Source organism: Rattus norvegicus, chromosome 5, assembly GCF_036323735.1.
Source record: "Rattus norvegicus strain BN/NHsdMcwi chromosome 5, GRCr8, whole genome shotgun sequence".
NCBI classification, from domain to species: domain Eukaryota; kingdom Metazoa; phylum Chordata; class Mammalia; order Rodentia; family Muridae; genus Rattus; species Rattus norvegicus.
Window position 1 is genome coordinate 131,640,483 of NC_086023.1, and position 21,730 is coordinate 131,662,212.

At 43.2% G+C, this 21,730-nt stretch overlaps 1 protein-coding gene across 1 annotated transcript in view; it reads left to right on the forward strand.

The window, feature by feature from the left end:
- Agbl4 (AGBL carboxypeptidase 4) overlaps nucleotides 1–21,730 on the forward strand; it is a 1,279,356-nt gene that overhangs the window by 1,156,932 nt on the left and 100,694 nt on the right. The window contains 1 exon segment of the mRNA NM_001350232.2: nucleotides 3,459–3,573. Coding sequence (NP_001337161.1) covers nucleotides 3,459–3,573 — 115 coding nt within the window.

Sequence of the window (21,730 nt, forward strand, 5' to 3'; positions counted from 1 at the left end):
GTCAGATCATGACTCCTCACTGCCAGGTGCCTTATATCTTTTAGTTCCCCTCTACATGTCTACCCCTCCTGGCTGCCAGATTCTCACCCACTCTTATTCTTTCCCTCTGGTACACTGTAGCTAGAGGTGCTCTCCAAAGTCAAGAATTGACCTGTGTTTTCCCAGCTTAAACCTTACAGTGATTCTCTAGTGATATCATATATCTCATACCCATATCTATATCTATATCTATAATATCTATCTACTTATCTCTATCTGTCTGTGCATATATATTTGGATTACTGGGTTCCTTGCTTGCTTTTCCTATTTGTCTCTCACATTTCTCATCCCTTCCTGCCACCTATATGTAAAACATTGAAAACCATAACTAAAACAACACAGTTACATGTTTACTCTATGCCAGACACAAAATTTCATCAACTCATAATCTTGGTAGTAACCCATAATAATTATTAATCTCTCATTTTTAACTGCTGGGGAAACTGAGGAGTGGGGAAAATGAGGCCACACAGCAAATGAATGGCTCCTGAGAGGACTCAAACCTGAAGAGTCCAGATTTTAGAGACTCTGCATTTTTAACACCGATGTTAAAGCCCTGATGAAGAACTACATGGTGTAAAGAGGTCATCTTTTTTCTTGCCACCGAGCCTTGGTGTAAATTGTCTTTACCTTTCTGGAGCCTTTCATCTTGCTCGCCCATCTTGCTGGCCTTTTCTCCAAGACCCCTTCTCACGTACTTCCTTCAACCTTGGTGGAGTCAAGAGCTTTGCGTAGGTTCTTATTACTCTAGGAAGCTCTCATTTGGGCCTTCGTTGGCTAGTAAGAGTGGACCTCCATCTTATCGTGCTTGACTCCACTGCATGAACATTGTCTTCATCTTAGGATGCTCAGTTTGCAAAGGGAGTGGCTGTCATTCAACTAATCTCAGGTTTTTTTAAGGGATGATCTATCAACAAGCATTTCTCCCTCCTCCTTAAAGAACATTTAGTTTTATTATTTAAAATTCTAGGTACTTGTGTGTGTCTGTGTGGGTAGTACATTTGAGTGAATGTGCAACAGAAACCAGACCGATCAAATGTCCCTACCTTTAAATTTCAGGCAGGGTATCAGCCGTCTGATGTGAGTTCTGCGAATCAAACTTAGGTCTTCTGTAAGAGCAATATGTGCCCTTAACTGCTGAGCCATCTCTCTAGGCCCCATCCCTAGGGATTTCTTAAGCACTTCCTGTGGGCCCAGTCCCAAGCCACACAATCTGGGATAAATAAAGACAATGAAAATAAGGTTTGACTGAATATTAACTGACCTGCAAAAGCCCATCCTGTCTAGCTGGAGATTGGCATCAGGCAAGAATCTCTGCACCTAACTTTAATTTTAGATCTTCAGCCACTTCCCATCTCTTCCCCACCTTCCTATTGTCCTGTTTTCCCCAGTCTGGATATCTGTTTGAAGGAAAGACATGGCAAAGCCATGGCTATGACTGGTGCCATAGAGACTATTGGTCTCTCACAGCAAGCAGAAGGCAATCACTCCTCCCTTGACACATTAGGATGCATCCTTCCATTGAAATGAGAAGACTATTTAGAGCAATCTCTCAACACTTACAGTCAGTAACCAGCTAAGATTCAAATATAAATCCCTAGGTCTTCTCTGCTCCCTGGATCCCTCTGCTCCTTCTGTCCTTATAGTGCTTTTGACTATGCCAGGCATGGCATTGCTTTTCCATTTTTCCTTTCTCCCATGTTCCTTCTCACTATGTTTCACTTCCTGCTACTCTACCTTTATGAGGTGGCCCTCTACCCAGTACCTCTTTAGCCCTTCTTTGTCTCATCAAACCTCTGGGCAACTTAGCTTGGTCCTCTTCTAGAAACCATCCTACCAAGCCATAAATGGAGGAAGGGAAGGATGGAAGGAGAGAGGGAGGAAGGAAGGGAGAGAGAGAGAGAGAGAGAGAGAGAGAGAGAGAGAGAGAGGGAGAGGGAGAGGGAGAGAAACAGAGAGACAGAGAGAATCTGATGATTCTGCTCTTATAATAAGACAAGTTGTAGTCTGGGGAAGTGGATCAGTCAGTACATTGCTTGCCTTGCAAGCAGAAGGACATGCACTTGATTCCTAGCAAATGTGGAGTTGGTGGGTTGAGGGGATAGAAAGAAAGATGGGTGGGAAGGGTTCTTGTTCTGTTGATTCTAACTTAGAGCTAAGAGATAAGTCTAAAATTTACCTTCTCATTGCCCCAAGTCCACCTTGAAAAGTGAGCTCTTTTGGATGGCCCTACTCTGTCTGGCTTTGTTTTCTCTCATTCCTTTATTAGGTGCCTAATTGGCAGCCCAATTAATCTGCTCATCTGTGAAGGAGGTGAGCACCTCCATTTCCAGAAGCCGTTCTCTAAGGCAGCATAGCCCAGCCCTTGTGCACCGGCTGGCTCCTTGATGGAGGGCTGCCCTGGGAGCCAGGGTCAATTAGCGGACAGATTAAGCAATTATTAGCTCCTAACAAGGGCGCCTGGCATCATTACCCTGCCTGTTTATTGGCAAACTGCAACTCTAATATGAGGACCAACAAATAAATTAGGGCATCTGGTCCACTGCCGCATCGGTCGAGAAGTAAATGATGTCCAACTGGCCCTCGGCTGCCCATGGATTCTCAGGCTGGCATAATGAAAAGCCTGAGATGTCCCTTGCTGGTCACAGCAGCTTTGGAATGATCTCTGAAGTGATTTATCATTCCAAGAGCTAAATGTCTGCTGCTGGGCACATGAGTTGTTCTTAGTTACCCTGCTGTCTTCCCCATGCCTGTTTGTCAAGACCTACAAGGGCTCAGTTTAGGGACTCGCTCTCATCCATCAGGAGACATTCCCCCTCTACATTTGGGAGACTCCTGTCATGTTATAGCATTACACCAATTTCATGAAATGTCAGAGCAGTAGTTTGACTGTATGTTCAAGTCTCCAGTGAAATGGACACATGGAATAGAGAGCACGGGGCAGGGCTGAGAGCTCTTACATTTCAACCTCTTTCCTTTAGATGGATGCAGTTCACCACCATAGGGATACTAGGGAGGCTACTTCAGAACCCAACTATGTTGTTATGTGATAAGAGCGTCCTCCTGAGTTTGTTGCTGTTATCTAGGGTCCTCCAAGACCCAGCTCAAATGATTGGAAATCCTCTGCTCGCTCTGCATGAAGTGTTTTTCCCTCTTGTCCCTAGGACTCAATGTTATATGTTTTGAACCATCTTTCTTTAGAACCAAAGATACATTTGGACAATCCATTGGTAAACACCTAGACATACCAATATATCCATAATCACATGTAGACAGCTGACAGAGGCCAAAAGTCACGGGCTATCTTGTCTTTTTGTTTCTTTTACTTTTTCTTTTTTCTTTCTTTTGGACTAAGAAAAAAATGTACCCATCCTCCCTGAAATAATTTGAGGCTAACTCAAGTATGTCTTTCTCCCTAGGGATCATTGACTTCCTCGTAAGTCAGCATCCAATTGCCCGTGTCCTGCGAGAACATTTGGTCTTCAAGATTGCACCAATGCTTAACCCTGATGGAGTCTACCTGGGCAACTACAGGTGAGGGGCTGGGGATGTGTGGGAGCAGGAAGTCACAGGATGGAGGTATGAAAGCAAGAAGAAACCAGGTAACAAACTTTTAAGAAAGAATGGTTCCTCTAACCATTAGAGGAAATGTAAAAATTAGCAGAAATTTCACTCCACCTCCTGAGTGAAGCTAATGTCCTTGGCTATTTATAGACAACCACCCAAAGTCACTTGCTTGAGTTTTCTGAACAGGCTGCTGGACTAAGAACTGAGAGAAGTAATATTAATTTTAGCACCTACTTCTTCCATGACCTTGAAGGACTCACTCTCTTTCTCTCTGATCCCCAATTTTCCTTGTGTAAGAGACACCATTTCTGAGCATGGTGGTTGTATCAGAAGGGATGGTAGGGAGGAATGTGCTTTGCAGAATCCCAGAGAGTGGTTATAATGCTCCCTGATATGTTTCTGTATTTCTCTCTGGAGATCATTAATGAAGGAGAACAGTGACCTGGATCATATGGGCAGCACTTCTCCCTGGATGGACATAGACCACCCAACCATCCTCCCACTTGTGTGCCATATCTTGAATGTTCTTTCTCCAATCATAGAACCTTCATTTACCATCTAAACTTCCACTGCCCAGGGGATCGTTTGCCAAAATAACAATGAGTTCGCAGAGAGACAGTTTTATTACCCTTACTTCACAGCTGAAGCAACTGATTTGTCCAAAGCCACATAGCCAGAAATAATTGACAGTCTAACTTCACTGCCCAAATGATACAACTTTAGATTCCAGGAGGTCCACAAACGTCAAGACAAAGATCAACTTCCCCAGCCTTGCATGTAAGACTCTGTGTGACCTAAAAACTGACTTTAGTCTGCCCCACTCTCTTTCCTCTCAGACATAGTCCTTTGACTTGTCAAAGAAAAGCCTGTCGCCACGCTGGATAAGCATGGTGGCTCCTGCTACTTTTCCTTCATGAGGGTTTTCTTTATAGAACCATCTCCTCCCTTACTTACCAGCTAACTCTCTCAACAACTCAACCTATGTCTACCTTCTAGAAACCATTCCCTCAACCCCAAAAAAGGAAGTAGCAATTCCCTTCTGGGTCCTCACAGGCCTACCTGTTGGAAAAGGAACAAGGAACCAATCAGTCATGAGAATTCATTGCTACAGCTTTGGAGGGTGTTCACAAATGTCACTGGACTTCAGGTCACCAGAACAGAAGACAACCTCTGTGTGCTCACTAGCTAGTAGTAGGCATTAGCAAATAATAAATGTTGAAGAAATGTTTGATGAATGTAAGTGAATGAAAGAGATGGCTTTATTGATGAAGGAAGGAAACAGATGGGACTTTCCTAACGCCCTTGACTGCATTGGAATATATGATCTCCCCACAACCAGGTAGGCCCATTTTATACAGGGCTGCTTTACTACTCCAAAAACCATGGAAATTAGGTCCAGAGGGGCTCTCTGGCACCCTCGTGTCTGAGAGAGACCCATGGGATGCATGGAGCCTTCATTAAAGTCAATTTTGCTCCTTCTCTTAATTGGCTGGAGTGATGGCTCATTAGCATCTGCAGGTTTTATGGCTTGTTGCAGGCCCAGGAGTAATCCCATTCTACCTTCCCCAGACAGAATGTGTGGTTAGTGATAATACTGGTGGAAAGACCATTTGATTTATGTTAACAATTCTGTTTAATTACAAGAGCTGCAGTGGTCAAAGAGAGGTCAACTCTGCCACTCTACATGGCTATTTATGCCATCATCTGCTGTCCAGGGAATGATTATCCAGAAATAGGTCCATGACCTTGGTCAACACAGCTCTTTTCTCTGTGTTTCACATTGTCAAGGAGTAGGAGCGAGGGTTAGATAGCTTCCTATACATCTCCAAGGTCCAGATTTTGTGACTGAGGGCAGGAAGCTCTAAGTCTAGAAATGCTTTCATGGTAAAGTTTCAACTCCCAACATTCTCCTGGTGAGAAAATATGATTCTTTCTCATTATGAGAGTTGCTAAAGTCTCTAACCACAGCATTAATCCTGCTATTAAAACAGATCTGAGTACCAAAAGGAGCCTATCAATCATGAGAATCCATTTCTACAGCTTTGGAGTGTAGAAAAGACAATAATAAAGACTCGGAATTCATGGTTTCACAGTGCCCTAGAGCTCCCTGAGCCAGTTCCTCCCACACCCTCTCTCTCTCTCTACAGCAGTATTTCTTGAGTTTGGTGTGGCTTTCTAAGGTGTGTTGCAGGAAAGAGAATCAAACAAATGTAGGAAATGTTCAACCAAGTGAAATTAAACTCAGCTTTTACAATCAGACTTTGCAGGATGTTGCATATGTTCCAAAAGAGAATTACAGACCTCGGTATTTCTAAATGATAAGTGCAGAGCTCTGTGCACTCTACCACCCGTGTTAGGCTTAGGAAACATGTTGGTGCATGCCATCCCGAGAAGTCTGCTTGCCAACTCAATGGTTGGTCAAGCCCTCACATTTAATCTTCACAGTCGAGCTGAATTAAGGCTTTTCTGCTTGCGCATATAAAAAGTCCACTCAAACTAGCTTAATAGAGCAGGGATGGCTGTGAATGAGGGAGGGAGGGAGTCAGGCTTGCTGGCCCTTAGAACTCTGGAGCAATAAGCAAAGCCAGATTTCACAGGATAATAGTGAGACCACGAGACATGGGCCAGAACACAGGCAGCCATGTCTGCTTCCCTCTTGTGCTCCTTTGACTTGCATTCTCTCACCCTCTTCCTCTGGATGTGCAGTGCCCCCAGAGAAGCAAGGAATCTGTCTCAGATCTCTGCCCAGCAATGGACAGACATAGTTGAAGGGCTGTCCTCCCTGCTGTCTATCCTGTGGCAGCCAGGGCTGGACCTGGCTGACTCTGAGGCTCTAACAAGACAGGCCTGCTCTGAGGCACCTCCTGGAGTTGGAAAGGCAGATCACAGGCCACTTCCCTGCAGTGTGGGGGGGACATAGGGTCTTCAGAGTTGTGAAGGGAGTGAGTGATCACATGGCCTTTGCTGTGAACCACTAGCTGTGTGCTCCAGGACCTTGATTAACTGACATGGTCTCAACACCCTCCTCTCCCCCTCCCTCCCTTTCTCCTCCTTCCTCCCTCTCCCTTTCTCTCTCTGTCATCATTTGTTTGTAGAAAAATTGAAGAGTTAAGTGGCCTTTGAGAGATAATACACTGAAAGTGTAGTACTTGGCACATTGTAAGTTCTAAATAAAAATCTATTCCCTCCCTCCCAACTCCTCACTTTCTTTTCTCCATGTTAACGAAGCATGTGATCCAAAATAGGGGAAAACAGTTTTCCCAGTTCTATTACCTTAGCCTATATATTTAATAGCACAATACCTACACTAGGATACTAATAGTCAAGTAGAGAAGGTTAATATAACCTGGGAGTGCACTTTCGTTTATAAACTCGTTGCCTAGCACTCACAGATCCCTGAGTTCAATGCTCATCAGCATATGAAACCAGACATCATGCCACATCCCTCTAATTCTAGCACTCAGGAGGTAGAGTCAGGAAGGTCAGAAATTCAAGGTCATTCTTGGCTACACACTGAGTTTGAGGGCAGCTTGGGCTACGGGAGGAGAGAGAGAAAGAGGGCAGGGGAGAGAGAGAGAGAGAGGAGAGAATATGCACACATACTCTACCCCAGAACATAATAGCAGCAGATGGTTGCTCTACTATTCTGGGAATATTCATTATGTTAAAGAGCAGCAGCGTCTACTAGCTAGATTGCTGTGTGTGGTTCTCAGCTATGACTATGCTAAGAGTATTTGTGGCCTATATTAAAGTTTATATCACAATATGCAGCAACCACAGTATATTCCACAGCAGCTCTTTCAATTGTTATACCAGATGATATGACAATACATAACCTTTATTGTGTATAATAAAGACATAGGGCAAGCATGCACTCTACCTTGCTCACAACACTCCAACTCCATGTCCCTGTTCCCCCTGCAGATGTTAAATTCCCAGCTAATACACAGGAAGGCCTTCTCAGTCCCTGCAATAGATCAAGGGCTCCCCACCGCACCCTTTCATAGTACCTCGGATTGTCCTGACCTGATTTGTAATCATGTATATATGTGACATTTTCTAATGCTGTCTCCACTTCCACACTGTAAACCTATTGTCAGGACTTTGTCTGTTTTGTTCCCCGTCGAGTCTGCCACAGGAGCTGACACAGAATGGGCTCTTTATCTCTATTTTCTGAATGAACAAATAAACTGAGTGGAGGCATGTAATGATTGTGCTGCAGCACAAAACTAACATCCCCAGAAGAGAGGAACTATGGCCAGAAGCTGTCAGCCTCCAACCACAACGGTTTCATCGCACAGCATTATGACATGAATGCTCTTCTGACTTACCAGGATGAGCTGCTGTTAGGACCTAACACATCCTGAATTCTCAGATACCACTTTGCTTAGCTCATAGAGCCCAGTACTTTTAAAGGCATTTAAACGCCCCATTTGATCACTACAACAGTTTGAGAAAGGAAAGTCAGTTTTTATTATATCCCCTTCAGAAAATGGGAGACTATGCCTAAGAGGATGGAGGGCTGCAGGCAAGGCTCCAGGCTTCCATCCAGGGTCTCTGGCCACTACCTCTTTACCAGCCTTAGGTGGAAACAGAGAACACAAGGAGTTTTCTTTCTTTGGTCTTCAGGGCTTACTGTCCTTGGACAACACAGATTTCACCCCAAGTCTCAGTTTTCCCCAGCCTTCTTGGTGGAACTAAATGTAGTAAAAGGCAGCTCTCATTACCTAGTAGATGCTTTGGGGAAAGGCTCTACTGGGAGAAGCATGTCTACCCCATAGATGGACGTACAGAATAGCAATGTCAAATGAAACAAACCACTCACAAGAAGACAAATACTGGATGGATCTACTTACATGAGGTAGTTCATGTGGTCACTCAAAGCACAGAGACAGAAAGCACCATGATGGTTGCCTGGAGCTTTGGGAAGGGGAGAAGAAGTCACCTTGTATGGATTAACAGGTCTAGAGTTTCAGCAGCAGTGGGTGATAGGGCTGATAGCAAAGCATCATGGGTGCTTAATGCCATTGAGCTCCACACTTACCATGGTTAATCTGAGAAATTTTGTTATTTTGTACTCTACCACATTGAAAACAAACAGCATGACTATTGATTTTGAAATATAGATGTTTTCAAAGCGTTCAAAGAGTAGCTGGCAACTCATGTCTTAAGCAATAGATATTGTAATGCCCAGCATCATAGAACCAAGGAGCTGAGAGGAGCTGTCAGACCATTGAGGTTGGGACACCTTGGCAGATCTGCTTAGAATCAGTAAGCAGTTATCAATGAGTTACAGAAAACAAGGTTTTTCCATGCAGACTGAGGGGGCCTGCCACCTCCTCCATTCTCATTGCTTCCTCTACAGTGAAGGCAGCCCTACTCGCCCCTGCACCCTGCTGTATTTTCTGAACATTGGTAACAATGCCTTTCCGCTGAAAAACAGACCTTCCATCTCCATATGACAATATGAAATTCTGTGTTGGGTTTGCATTTCTTAATTAGGTGTTTGTCATTGTGTATTCCATAGAGCCACGTATAAGTAAACAGTCATAGACCTTGGAATAAATTTATTGGTTTTATTTATGTTTCTGGGCATAAAAATCTATAATTACCAGGTACAGCCTCAGAATAACTGGTATTTAATGACAATTACTTTTTGTTACCATAGAAATGAGTCCAAAGTAGTTACCCATAATTTCTCATTTCCCAAACCTCACACATGCTGAATTGCAATATTACCATAGTAATTGCCTATTAGTCATCATAAAATACGCAGTTACCCAAAAGATAGCAGTTACCCAAAAGGATGCTGTGAAATTTCTCATCTTCTGAAGACTTCAGTGTGTCTTAGGATTGTGGAGGTGGGGGGTGGAACAGACCTCTCTGGGTGGTACAGAAATGATTCTGCTTTATGACCCAGACCTACTGCAGACCCTGATATAGAGCTAGATGCTATAGGAGTTGCAAAGGCTTGGGGTCAGTATGTCTCTCTTGGCCCTGGAAACCCTACTGTAGCAAAGATGCTTCAGTACATTATGTCCAATCTCAGCTAGGATTATTGAGAACTTTCTGGGTGTTAGTGCCCTATGCTGGTTCTTGAGAAATCAGAAGGGAGGGAGTTGGTATGACAACCCCATTTTAAACAGAGGAAAACAATGGGGTACAGAGTTAATAAAGAATCTATCCTAGGTTCCCTGGCATAAAAGGTTACCCACATTAGTATACCCAGGAGACCATACCTTCATCTTACCTTGTGCTATACTGTCTCTTAAACCTGAGAGAGCCTCCCTTCTTTCTGATTAGGGGTGACAAGGGAGGAATTTTAAAGAATTGGGGGCCTGGGGCTGGAGAGATGGCTCAGCACTTAAGAGTGTTCACTGCTCTTGCAGAGGACCTTGATTTGGTTCCTAGCACCCACATAGTGACTTACAATCAGTAACTCCAGTTCTAAGGGATTTGACACTTAAGTTCTCTTTTTTTTTTTTTTTTGGTTCTTTTTTTCGGAGCTGGGGACCGAACCCAGGGCCTTGCGCTTCCTAGGTAAGCGCTCTACCACTGAGCTAAATCCCCAGCCCCAACACTTAAGTTCTTTATGACCTCCATAGGCTCCTACATGCTTATGGTACAAGTAATAAAGTCATATATGCTTACATACACACAGGTAAAAAACAATTCTAAGTATGGGAGAATCTTAAGAATTCAACAGACACAAAAGGGTACTAGGGATAACAGCAAAACAGCATTAAATATAGTGAGATTAAAATGTCAGGGGAAGTATTTCTAACAGAGAAAGAGACAGACAGACAGACAGACAGACAGACAGACAGACAGATACATACACAGACACTGTAACTGCTCTGCTTCCTTCATCTCGGAATCTAGAGAAGGAATTAAGGACATTTAAAGCTGTCCAAGATAGATTGGAACATAAAATCAACTGTATAGATTATAAAATAATGTTCATGTTGTCAATATCAAAACTTCACTTTTCCACTGGTCTGGAAATGGAGAACAATGCTCCGTAGCAGGTCCATTGAGAGAGCTTCCAGCTCCTCTTCCCCTGTCTCCCCTACCTTTCCTGTCTTACAGCATCATGGACCAATATGTGGTGCAGTGCCTTGCCCAGGGCAGGGGTCCCTCAGCAGCATCTTTGAGGGCTGCTGGCATATCGCCCTAACTGAGAATCTCAGGCACAGTGTCTCCCCGCATTCTAAGTTATCAGCTGTACTGGTGCTCCCTCTGCTTGTTAGAGAGGACTTCATACTCAAGCTACCTGTCTCTGGCTTTTGAAGGCTCACACTGGTCCAGATTAGTTTCTACACAGCAGTCATCCAATTGTTTGAAGATTGTGTATCTTTGCTTTTTCTCCTTTCTCACCGTTGCCAGTTCCAGCTCTGTAAGGTGACATGCTCAGAACCTTTCAACTTGTTGTATGTAATCTCATACCCTGTCCTCCCTGTTGTTCTCCAGACTCCAGATGTTTGTCATTGTCTTTGAGTCATAATGTCTAGAACTGAATGATGGTGATAATGGTGATAATGATGGTAGCTAACATGTACTCCTTCTTCCAGTCCTGCCACTATTCCAAGAATTTTGCCATTATTATTTCATTTAACCCTTAGCACAGCTGAGCCCTGATTTTCTATTGACAGACAAGGAAATCAGGGTATAATATCTACCTCCCTCTAGCACACTGATCTAATTTGTGGAATAGGGCCGGGAAGGGTCTATCACAACCTCATTCTGGGGCCCACAGTCCTGACAGAACCCATATGCACTTGACTATCCTGCACTGGATTTTCCTTCACCTAAATCTGTACCTAAGTCCACCCCCTTTCATTTATTTGTTTGAATCACAACTCCCCCATCTTTTCAAAGAGCCCTTTGAAAGGCCTGTGGTAGAGACAGAGTAGGAGTTATAAGACATAGAGAAAGTAAATAGCCCATTGAAGGTCATAAGAGTCACATACTTGAGATGCAACCAGAGCAAAGGCCAAGGCCAGACAGATCCTTATCTCCCAGAGACTCTCGAGCTTTATGTAACCTGAGTGATGATTTTATGGAGACTGAAAGGACACTTGGGCCCTTAGTATAATTGAGTGTCTAACCCACAAGTGTACACCGCCAAAACCAATTATTCAAATGAGCTTACCAGCCAAGTTCCTCAGAAAAGGCCAGATGGCTAGATGTCTGTGGAGGCAGCTCCCCTCTCTGTCCTGCAAGCAGCCAGATCACATTTTGAAGTTGGAGTTGATAGCAAGTTGGTTTTAATAATTGATTCTACAGCAAAGGCCAGTCTCTGGAGTGGCAGCAACCAAGAATCAGTAGTGGTGAATCTAGAGGAACCAAACAATGGGCTGAAATCAAGAATGTTGTCATTCCTGGTCTTAGTCTCTAACCACTGCTCAGTTAGCACAAGATCTCAGTGTAAAATCATTCTGTGGTGCACACTGATCATCAGAAAGTACATCAGATGTTTATGTTGAACTAGTATCACCAAGCATCCTTCCATGTTCTTCCCTCCTACATCGTCTCTTCTTTCCAAAAGCATTCAGCTGCCCATTCTTGCTGAGATCTGGCTCTTGCTGATATTCTGCATCTGCTGAAGAAGCCTTCCCAATGCATTTGTTCTTTGCTTCTGTTTTTCCTCTGCCTCCCTACCTCCATTGCATCTACTTTGCTCCCTCCCTCTCTCCCTCTCTCCCTCCCTCTCTTCCTCCCTCTCTCCTTTCCTTCCTTCCTTTTCACATACTTGCTATCAAGCACTAGGAGTGTGAGGTAGGCTTGGCCCATTCTGGGCTGAGAAGGCACATTCTCATATTTTAATTCTCGTGAGAATGTAGAATGGGGGCAGTCAGGGGGATGTCCTGAAGGACATGTGTGGGAAGAGTCTTGAATGATGAGTAAACATTGGCCAGAGAAAGGGAGCAGTGATGTACTCTGAAGGAATATCAGTGAACAGTGTTGATAGTCATGTGGTTAAATCAACAGAGCTGTCAGATGCCATTGTCAGTGTCTGGTGTGTCTCGTGCCACCGAAGTTAAAGAGATGATAGGTACAGGCTTCTGGCTTCATTCTCATCTTACTGCTTAATTTATAAGGAATGGAGGAACCAGAAAGGCAGAATTTGAAAGACATGGTCTGCATCTGTGGACCAAAATAGCTTCTATTTGGTTTATCCCAGAATTCAACATCCCATGAGCCACAAGAAGAGAAGAAAGTGAGCACCTTCCAGAAAGCACACCATGTGACAAAGAGCAGACCAATGTGGAACTTTCCTGCAGGGCTCCATGTTCATACCCAAAGACTTCCAAAAAACAACATGCTGAGGACTGAGGGTAGAGCTTGGTGGTAGACCACTTACCTACCATGCCCAGGTTCAGTCTCCAGAACCACAGAAAACAAAGCAAACTCAAGACATAATGGCAAACTCAAAACAAAATGCCAAACACTCCTGAGGAGGCTAGGCACAACAGGCTCAGTTTGTTGAGTTGGCCAATCAGACAAGTTCATCCCTCCCCACAGGAAGGAGTGGCAGTTGGTGTAAAGGATGAACCTTCCCTTTGATGTAGAGAATGAAAGTCACCGCTGAAATTGAGAGAAGTGTGTGTTTGGGTGAAGGTATATCCAAAACTGCCCTAAAACAAGGAGGGAGATCCCTATCTCCCATTTCACTGCAGAGAGGTGCTGACACACACAGAGGAGTTAAGTCTCCTGCATGTGGTCCCCAAAGATTACTAGAAATCAAGGAATAAAATCCAGGCACTTACTTTGAGTCCTAACTCTGATACCTGTTGGTGGGGCCTTAAGTGAATAAAGACCCTTAGAGAATGAAGAGTGGGGCTGTACACGTTTTTAAGGCTGTGGCCTCTTTGTATTGTTCATGTACCACCCAAAAGGCACCAGCAGACAGTAGAGGTTCAGGAGCTGTTCGAGCTTATCAAGTTTTGAGACTCAGTGGGAATTTTATTAGTCATCATTTCAAGGGTCCCTATTTCTGCAATTAGCTTGTAAGCCTTACCCAGGCCTACCCTGCATGGTATACAGATGGTGGCACAGGATAAGAAGTAAGGACCAGACTATATAGGACCTTAAACATCAGACCCTTGAAAACTGCTAATAGGTGTGTAACACATACGTCAAACTAGATGTTGTCCTCAACATCTTTCAGGGACTGTACCATTTGATCCTTACAGCAACCCTCCGAGGAGGGAAAATCCTCACTTTCCTGTTCAGGGAAAGTCTACCAAAGATAATAGACAAGTTAATATTTTCTTAGGCAATACAGCTGCTATGTCCATATTTGGATTCCAGATCCTTAGACCAGGTAGGTGAGGACTTGGCAGCTCATATATGGGAACGACATGAAGGACATCTTCCCCATTATATTTCTTCTGTCCCATTTCACCAATGCAATTGCAATAGCCAATTCCTAGTTTCAATTCAACTCCTAGCCAATCCAAGGCCAGTGAACTCCTTAAGAAAATGTCACCCCTCAGGATTAAAAAAGAAGAAGAGTAAACCATTTTCAATGGTTTTACGGAGAGAAAACTATCCCCTTGATTCTGAAATAAACTTTCAAACCTACTATCACATAGCCTATGACCTTGCCAGATCCCATCTTTACTCTTGATTTCAGGTTCCTTGTTTGTGAGTATATGGATAAGAATTGATATCATTTTGAGTTCTTATAGGTGGTGAGTAACTCTAATGATGTGTTAGGTTCCTGGTATGCTCTGCTTCCAAGCAGGAGACAGGAGATGGGGAGAAGAGAGCCCTGGAAGCCATGCTCTGTGCCTGAAAAGAAGAAGTATGTTCTTGCATAAGTTTTGCCTTGGGAGATGCAAACAGAGCCCATTCCATGAATAAGGAATGGAAGACTGATCAATGTAATGATTCCATCAAGGTGGAACTTGGTCATTCAAAACAAGAACCACCAAGAAGTCTCACCTTTTTATGGATAATGACTTCCTCATGGCTGTGAAGATAGAATCCTGCATCTGGGGAACCTTCTACAGTCTGTACTCTGATGCCTTCTGAGACCATGAGATCATATGTAGTGGGAGCAGAACTACATACAGCTGGCAGGGTGGTTCAGGAGGTAGTGGCTGAAATCTCAGCTAAGGGTCTAATGACTTCTTTCTATGAGGAGACACCAATAGATCCAATTTTGAGGGTCTCTTGCAAGCAGTCACAACCACTCTGATGATGACAGTGAAGCTTTTGTGCTTGGAGGATATTGCATTTTGCAGTGCCTGAAAGCAAAACTCTTCCTTATCTACTAGAAATACGTGGGAGGAGGAAAAGCCCATGAAAGCCTTGAGTTGGAGAAGATCCCTTTTTTTTTGGATATTATCTGAGCAGCTCCTTATTCCAGATTACTTTGATAAAAAAGTCACTGTTGAAGAATGAAGGTCTTTCCTCAACTTGAGAGGCAAGAAACAAGAGTTCTGGTTTTGCTACTAAGCAGTGGAGGGTGAGGACTCATATGGATATGATGTTTGTACACTGCACAAAGTTTGTTGTCAGGGAGACTGAGACTTTACTCCCAGTTCAAAGTTTTAGTAAAGTGTCATGACTTTTGTATGATGCTCACCTAAAAGAGACTTCAGTTTGTACCTTGTCAGGCTGGAAGGGATGCCTTTTAACAATTCATATACAGATACCTTCACACTAATTTCTTTTTTTAAAGATTTATTTACGTATGTGAGCACACTGTAGCTGTCTTCAGACACACCAGAAGAAAGCATCAGATCCCATTACAGATGGTTGTGAGTCACCATCTGGTTGCTGAGAATTGAACTCTTGACCTCTGGAAGAGCAGCCAGTGCTCTTAACCCCTGAGCCATCTTTCCAGCCCCATACTAATTTCTTATTTGGAATTTAGTTTCCCCATTTACAAACAAGATGGCAGGGTGTAAGACAAGAAGACATGAAGTCGAAATGGGGAGATAAGTGTGGAATTGGGGAAGTTAAGAAGAGAAGCAGGACAAATGTGATCAAAATGCAGAATATGAAATTCTCAGAGAATTAACAAAGATGCATTTAAAAACAGATTGTTGAACTCACCATCATCCTTTCACCTGGAAGACAGTCTATTAGGATCTCCTCTGACTCCCAAGACTACTTCAAAAGAGTCAAATAAAGGCTGAGAACTTAAAATTGGAGCTGGTGGACTGGGTTCAAATCCTGCTGTTGCTATCTGTCCTTGTAGAACAGTGGATGAACTCCTTAGCCATCTTTGCATCTACTTATGGGCTAATCTGAGCCTCAGCGGTGTGGGGACTCTGTCAGAGCAGTGCCTCAGTGGGATTAAGTACGTTGTATCTCCTTCTAGCTTTTTGAAGGTGTTCTAACAAACATGAATTTGTGCAAAATCACAATGCTACTTAGTGGAAAATCTAGGACTTAAACCTACATCTTTCTGATTTTGAAAGCCATATCCATCTCCAAAGGGTTCTGAAGTCTTCATTATTGTCTTCGTTAGGGTTTCTGTTGCTGTGATGAAACTCCATGAACAAAAAGCAAGTTGAGGAGGAAAGGGTTTATTTAGCTTACACTTCCCCAGCACTCACTGTTTATTCATCATTGAAGGAATTCAAACAGGGCATGATCCTGGAGATAGGAGCTGATACAGAGTCCACAGAGAGGTGCTCCTTACTGACTTGCTCCCCATGGTTTCCCCTGTCTGATTTCTTATAGAATCCAGGACCACCAACCCAGGGATGGCATCATAACAACTGGATGGGTCCTCCCCATCAATTACTAATCAAGAAAATCTAGGCAGGCTTGCCTACGGCTCAGTTTTATGGAGACATTTTCTTAATTGAGGTTCCCTCCTCTCAGCTGACTTTATCACGTGTCAAGTTGACATGAACTTATCCAGCACAACCATCCTGATCACAGTGCTAATATGTGAAGAGACGGGAAGGAAATGGTGTAATAACTTGGTGTGATGATGAGTGGATGTGTTATGGTTCTTCTTATTTGGCATAAAGGGCACTGCATTTATCTGTGGCCCAGCAGAGCACAGCCCACTTGCTAAGCACTTTTCAGGGGCTGTTGATGACAGATTGTTTGGCATTCTGACACTGGCTAATCAATAGAGCTAGAAGCTGCCTTAGGCCGAGGGCAATTGAATCCCAACCTTTTGTGGCATTAAATAAAGCAATATTTATTTTGCTTTTGGTGCAAATATACTTAATCCAATACAACTCATTGGTAATGCTGAAAAACTGCTGTGTTTGGGGGACAATTGCATGCATATCCCATACATCTTTGCTTGTCAATGTCAATGCTCCCAGGAGTATGCAGCCTCATGGTGTTCAGAAGACTGATTGGAGCCACTATGCTGCCTTTTTCTCTATTTTTTTAAAAAGAAATGCTAAGGAAATCACAAAGAGGGAAATTGAAATCATTGCTTGTTCTGGCTGTCATCATTGCAACGAGGAGGTGCGGGGCCCGTCCCAAGATTTATTTGCTACTTGTGTGACATTCTTTGGAACCAGTGTGTTTCTGCTGTTGAACAAAGAAGGAAGTGAGAAGGACAAGAAGAGAGGAATGGGCAGCATATTGTTCCTTTCACAGATAGCATAGTCTCACACAGATAGACAGTGGGACCCCAAAGCCGGACTGTAGGCCATATGGCATCAACAAGATCTGGTTTGAATCCAACTCTATATCTTAGTCAGTAAGTGACCTTCTCAAGGTCAAACCCTTTCTGGATTTTCTTTCCTTGCTTATAAACAAGGATAAGTAATACCTACCTCCCTTGACTGCTGTGGATGTGTTCACTATTTAACAGATACATGGATTCAAACTATGGTCAATTTATCACTTCATAGGGAGGATCTGGTCTGAGAAATGTATTGTTGGTTAATTTTGCCAGGGTGCAAGCATTTTAGAGTGTGCTTATGCAAACAAAGGCAGCAGTGGAGTCCACAACTGACTGACACACCATGATATTACTCATGACTCCATGTAATAATTTGTCTAGGCCTGTTTGTAGACCCGCAGAGCATTTATTCATGCACTCATGAATCTTTTCATTCGTTCAATACATATATACAAACTCCATGACACTTAGAGTAGATTAAATTGGATTGGGAATGATGTCATTCCAAGGACTTGGACATCATCCCTGCCCTCATTCAGCCAGCTTGCAGTTTGAAAGAAGAAAGAAAAAGATACTTAACAGCAAGAAATGATGCAGTATGTAGTCACCTGACCTTTATATATTTCAATTTCTAGGACTGTTCTAATGTCAGCTGTTTTATCCCACTGGTACCATGAATAGCCCCTATGTCAGAACATAGGTCTTAATTCTGAACTCATGATGAAAATTAATGTTGAAAATGGACAGACTTTAAGAGCACCAAAAATACCAGATTTTCACCCCATGACTATAAACTGGCAACACACACACACACACACACACACACACACACACACTCACTCACACATAAACAAATAAATGTAAAATTTTAAAAGCAGTAATGGCTATTCCTGGTTGTCAACTTTTCTATATCTGGAATGAACTGCAATCCAGAATTAGCAGGCTCACCTGTGATCCAGATTTCGAGGCTTTGAGATACAACTTTCTGGCCTGGATCTTGGCATGGAGATCTTGAGGCACAGTGGCAATGAATCCCAGGAGATTAGGGCAAGGGGATCTCTTAGTTCAAGGTCATCCTGGGACAAAACAAGTCCTAGATCCAGTTGTGGTGGTGCTCACCTTTAATCTGGTCCACACTTTCTGCTGGAGACCTACATAAGGACATTGGAAGAAGGAAGATTCACTTTCCTTCACCTCTTTCTTTTACTTGCCAGCATGTCTGCTGGAATCTAACTAGCCTTGTGGAACTGAGGAACTACTAGATCCTTGGACTTCCCATTCACAGCTGACCATTGTTGGGGAGTTGGACGACAGACTGTATGTCATCCTAACAAATTCCCTAGTTATAGAGACTATCCATAAGTTCTGCGACTCAAGAGAACCCCGACTAATGCAGAAGTTTACATTGAAACAAGGAAAAGAAACAGATAATGCCAACTTGTTTTTTACAGTAGAAATCTTTGTAATTTGAATAAACTTTACTGGAAATAATTGCTTCCTTCAAGGTCCCTGACTCTGGGACTAAAGCTCAGTTATTCACACTTTAGAATCATGTTATAAAATATACTTCCATGAGTGGAGTATAACTTGCTTGATTTACAATGAACACAGAACTCCGGAAGAGGATGTGACTTTCCCAAGATGACAGAGACAACAGAGGTGTGTCTTGTACCCTGTCCCCAGTCAGGTCTTATGCAGTTTTATCCAATGTTTTGCTCTGGGAACATGCAACTCTTAGGACACTGATTGCCACTCACAAATTCTTCGAAAGTCAGCTCAAAAAGTGCCCATGCAGGTTTAGCTCCCATATGAGGACCACTGAGGGCCACAGAGATCACATGCTCTGGCATCTAAGGAATTCTAGGGTCCTTGAGGACTGAGGTTGTCTTTGAGTCAGTAGGCCAGTCAAGAAGAGGATGTGTTAAGATCTCCCAACTCTAGTGCTCCTTTTCCAGGTTTTCTTTTTAAAGATTTGTTGGTTTTTAGGTGTATGCGTATGTGAACGTATCTGTGTGCATTCATACCACGTGTGTAGGTGTTCATGGAGGTCAGAAAGGGTGGCAGATCCTCTGGAGCTATCTCTTCAGCTTCTTTATTCTGTTTTGAATCTAACTCTTAAAAAAAAACAATCAAAGAGACACTCTGGAATCAGCATTAGTAAAAAAGAGGACCACATGGCTCAGGACCAGAATTCTAGTGCAAGCTCTATATTGGTATGTGGCTTCTGTGAAATAGCTGGTCTTCTGTGGCCTTTAATATTCTTACTTGGAAAATAGAGCCCGTCTACATTGGCTGAATTCATAAGGGGTATACCATACAAGATTGGAAATGTCCATTTAATAATTATTTATTCAGTGTTTACCACAACACAGGCTCCTGGTCAGGCACAAAAATGTAGGCAATTGATGCTCCAATACAATAGAGACAACACTGACTGTGTCTTGTAATGTCATCCTGCTAGAGATGTAATGTTGCTACAGGGGCAAAGAAAAAGCAGCTACCTCATGTTTGTAAGGAGTGTAGATTTCTCCCATGTCTCCTTAAGGAGATAACATTCAAGTTCAGATCATTTAAGTAATGCTACAATTATCACTATGGCCACTGTTGCCATTGGCAGTCATTTATTCTAGTTTACTCAGTACTGGGGGTTTTACTGGGGCATTTGTATACATTAGTTCATGTACATAATCCAGAAGGTCAGAGTTATTATCCTCATTATACCTATGAAAAGACAGAAGCTCAAATGGGTATTTAAAAAGAGATTTTGTAAAGGTCATAGCTGATAAGGCAGAGAGCCAAAACTTAAACCCAGTTATAAGTCCCAAAGCCCCCAGTCTCCACCATATAGCTTCTCTGTTCTGTGTAGTTCCTGGGCCAGGGCTGAGCCGGATGTAAGAAGCCACTGGGAGAATATTCAAATAGAACTGTCTAAAATGGGCTAGACAGTGGGGTTGAGGGTTCTAGGTCATAGGGATTTCCTAGAGCAAACTGGTGACCTGGGTGTGACACTATGAGAACAGAGAACAGGCACACAACTAAACAGCACTGAAGATCAATGGGTTACAGTTAAGTACTCTTACTAACGGCATGTTCCTTTCCAAATTGTTGAATTTTCAGTAAGGCTGAGAGAGCTTGGTGTGCACAGCATTTGGGTCATGCATCTGCTTGGTGACTAGAATTTGGGGAATAGATAATACAGGATCTTCCTAGAATTTCTAGTTAATTAGCCCAAAGGGCCAGATGGTTAGGAATATATTCAGCTCAAGTAGTAAGGACTGCCTCTAACTCCCTAAGAAGAAAAAGGTACATACAGGGAAAGACTTATGGCACCAAGCAGAAGCAGGAGTTCAGCTTGAAACCCCAGGAAGAAGACCAACTAACATGGACCCCTAGGAAATCTCAGAGACCAAGCCACGAACCAAAGAATATACACAGGTTGGAATGAGGTCTCAGGCACATAAGTAGCAGATATTCAGCTCGGTCTCCATGCAGGTCCCCCAACAACTGGAGCAGAGGGACTCTCTAAAGCTATAGCCTAACTGTGGCATCCATTTCCTAACAGGGCTGCCTTGTCTGACATCAGTGGGAGAGGATACACCTAATCTAGCAGAGACTTGATTCTCCAGGGTGGGGAGATACTCAGGGCAGACCTCTACCCTCTCATAGGAGAAGGAGAGGGAGTTTTGGGGGAGGGATTTTGTGAGGGAGGGAACTGGGGGGGAAGAACATTTGGGTATTAATTAATTAATTAAAAAAGAGTTAACAGAACAGCTCTGAAGGATAATGTCTTTGTCTATTTCCTGTTGCTATAATAGCACAGTTGACTTACTAAAAATCCACAGTTGTTTGACTCACAGCTCTGGGGATGAAAAGTCTGGGGAGACAAGAGCAATGCTGGCTTGGGTTGCTTTTCTTTATAAAATGCTCCGATACTGTGATGTCATCTAATCATAATTACCTCCCAAAGGACCAACCTTCAAATACCGTGAAGATGAACTTTCCAACACTTTTAATTTGGGGCGAGGGATGTTAAAGCATTAGCGTACAGGATGAAGATGCCCTTATCCTGCATATGGCGTTCTCCAATACCTTGTATCTCCTAGCCACTAAAGTGGCTATTGCCTACATCTGGGCTCCTCTTGCTACAGCTGCTGCTGCTACTGCTGCTGCTGCTGCTGCTGTTACTGCTATTACTACTATTACTACTACTGCTGCTGCTGCTACTACTACTACTGCTACCTCCCTGGTTTCAGGTCACAAACAAGAAGGAATAGAAAGGCTAGAAAGATGTCTCAGTCCTTAAGATCACTGGCTGCTCTTTCATAAGATACGAATTTAATTCTCAGCACCCACACAGTGGCTTGCAAATGTTTATAACTCTAGATTTAGGGAATCTGACACTCTCTTTTGGCCTTCATGGGCACCAGGTGTGCAAGTGGTGTACAGACAGACACGCAGGCAAAACACCCACATACATAAAACAACAATACATTTTTAAAGGGGGCACAG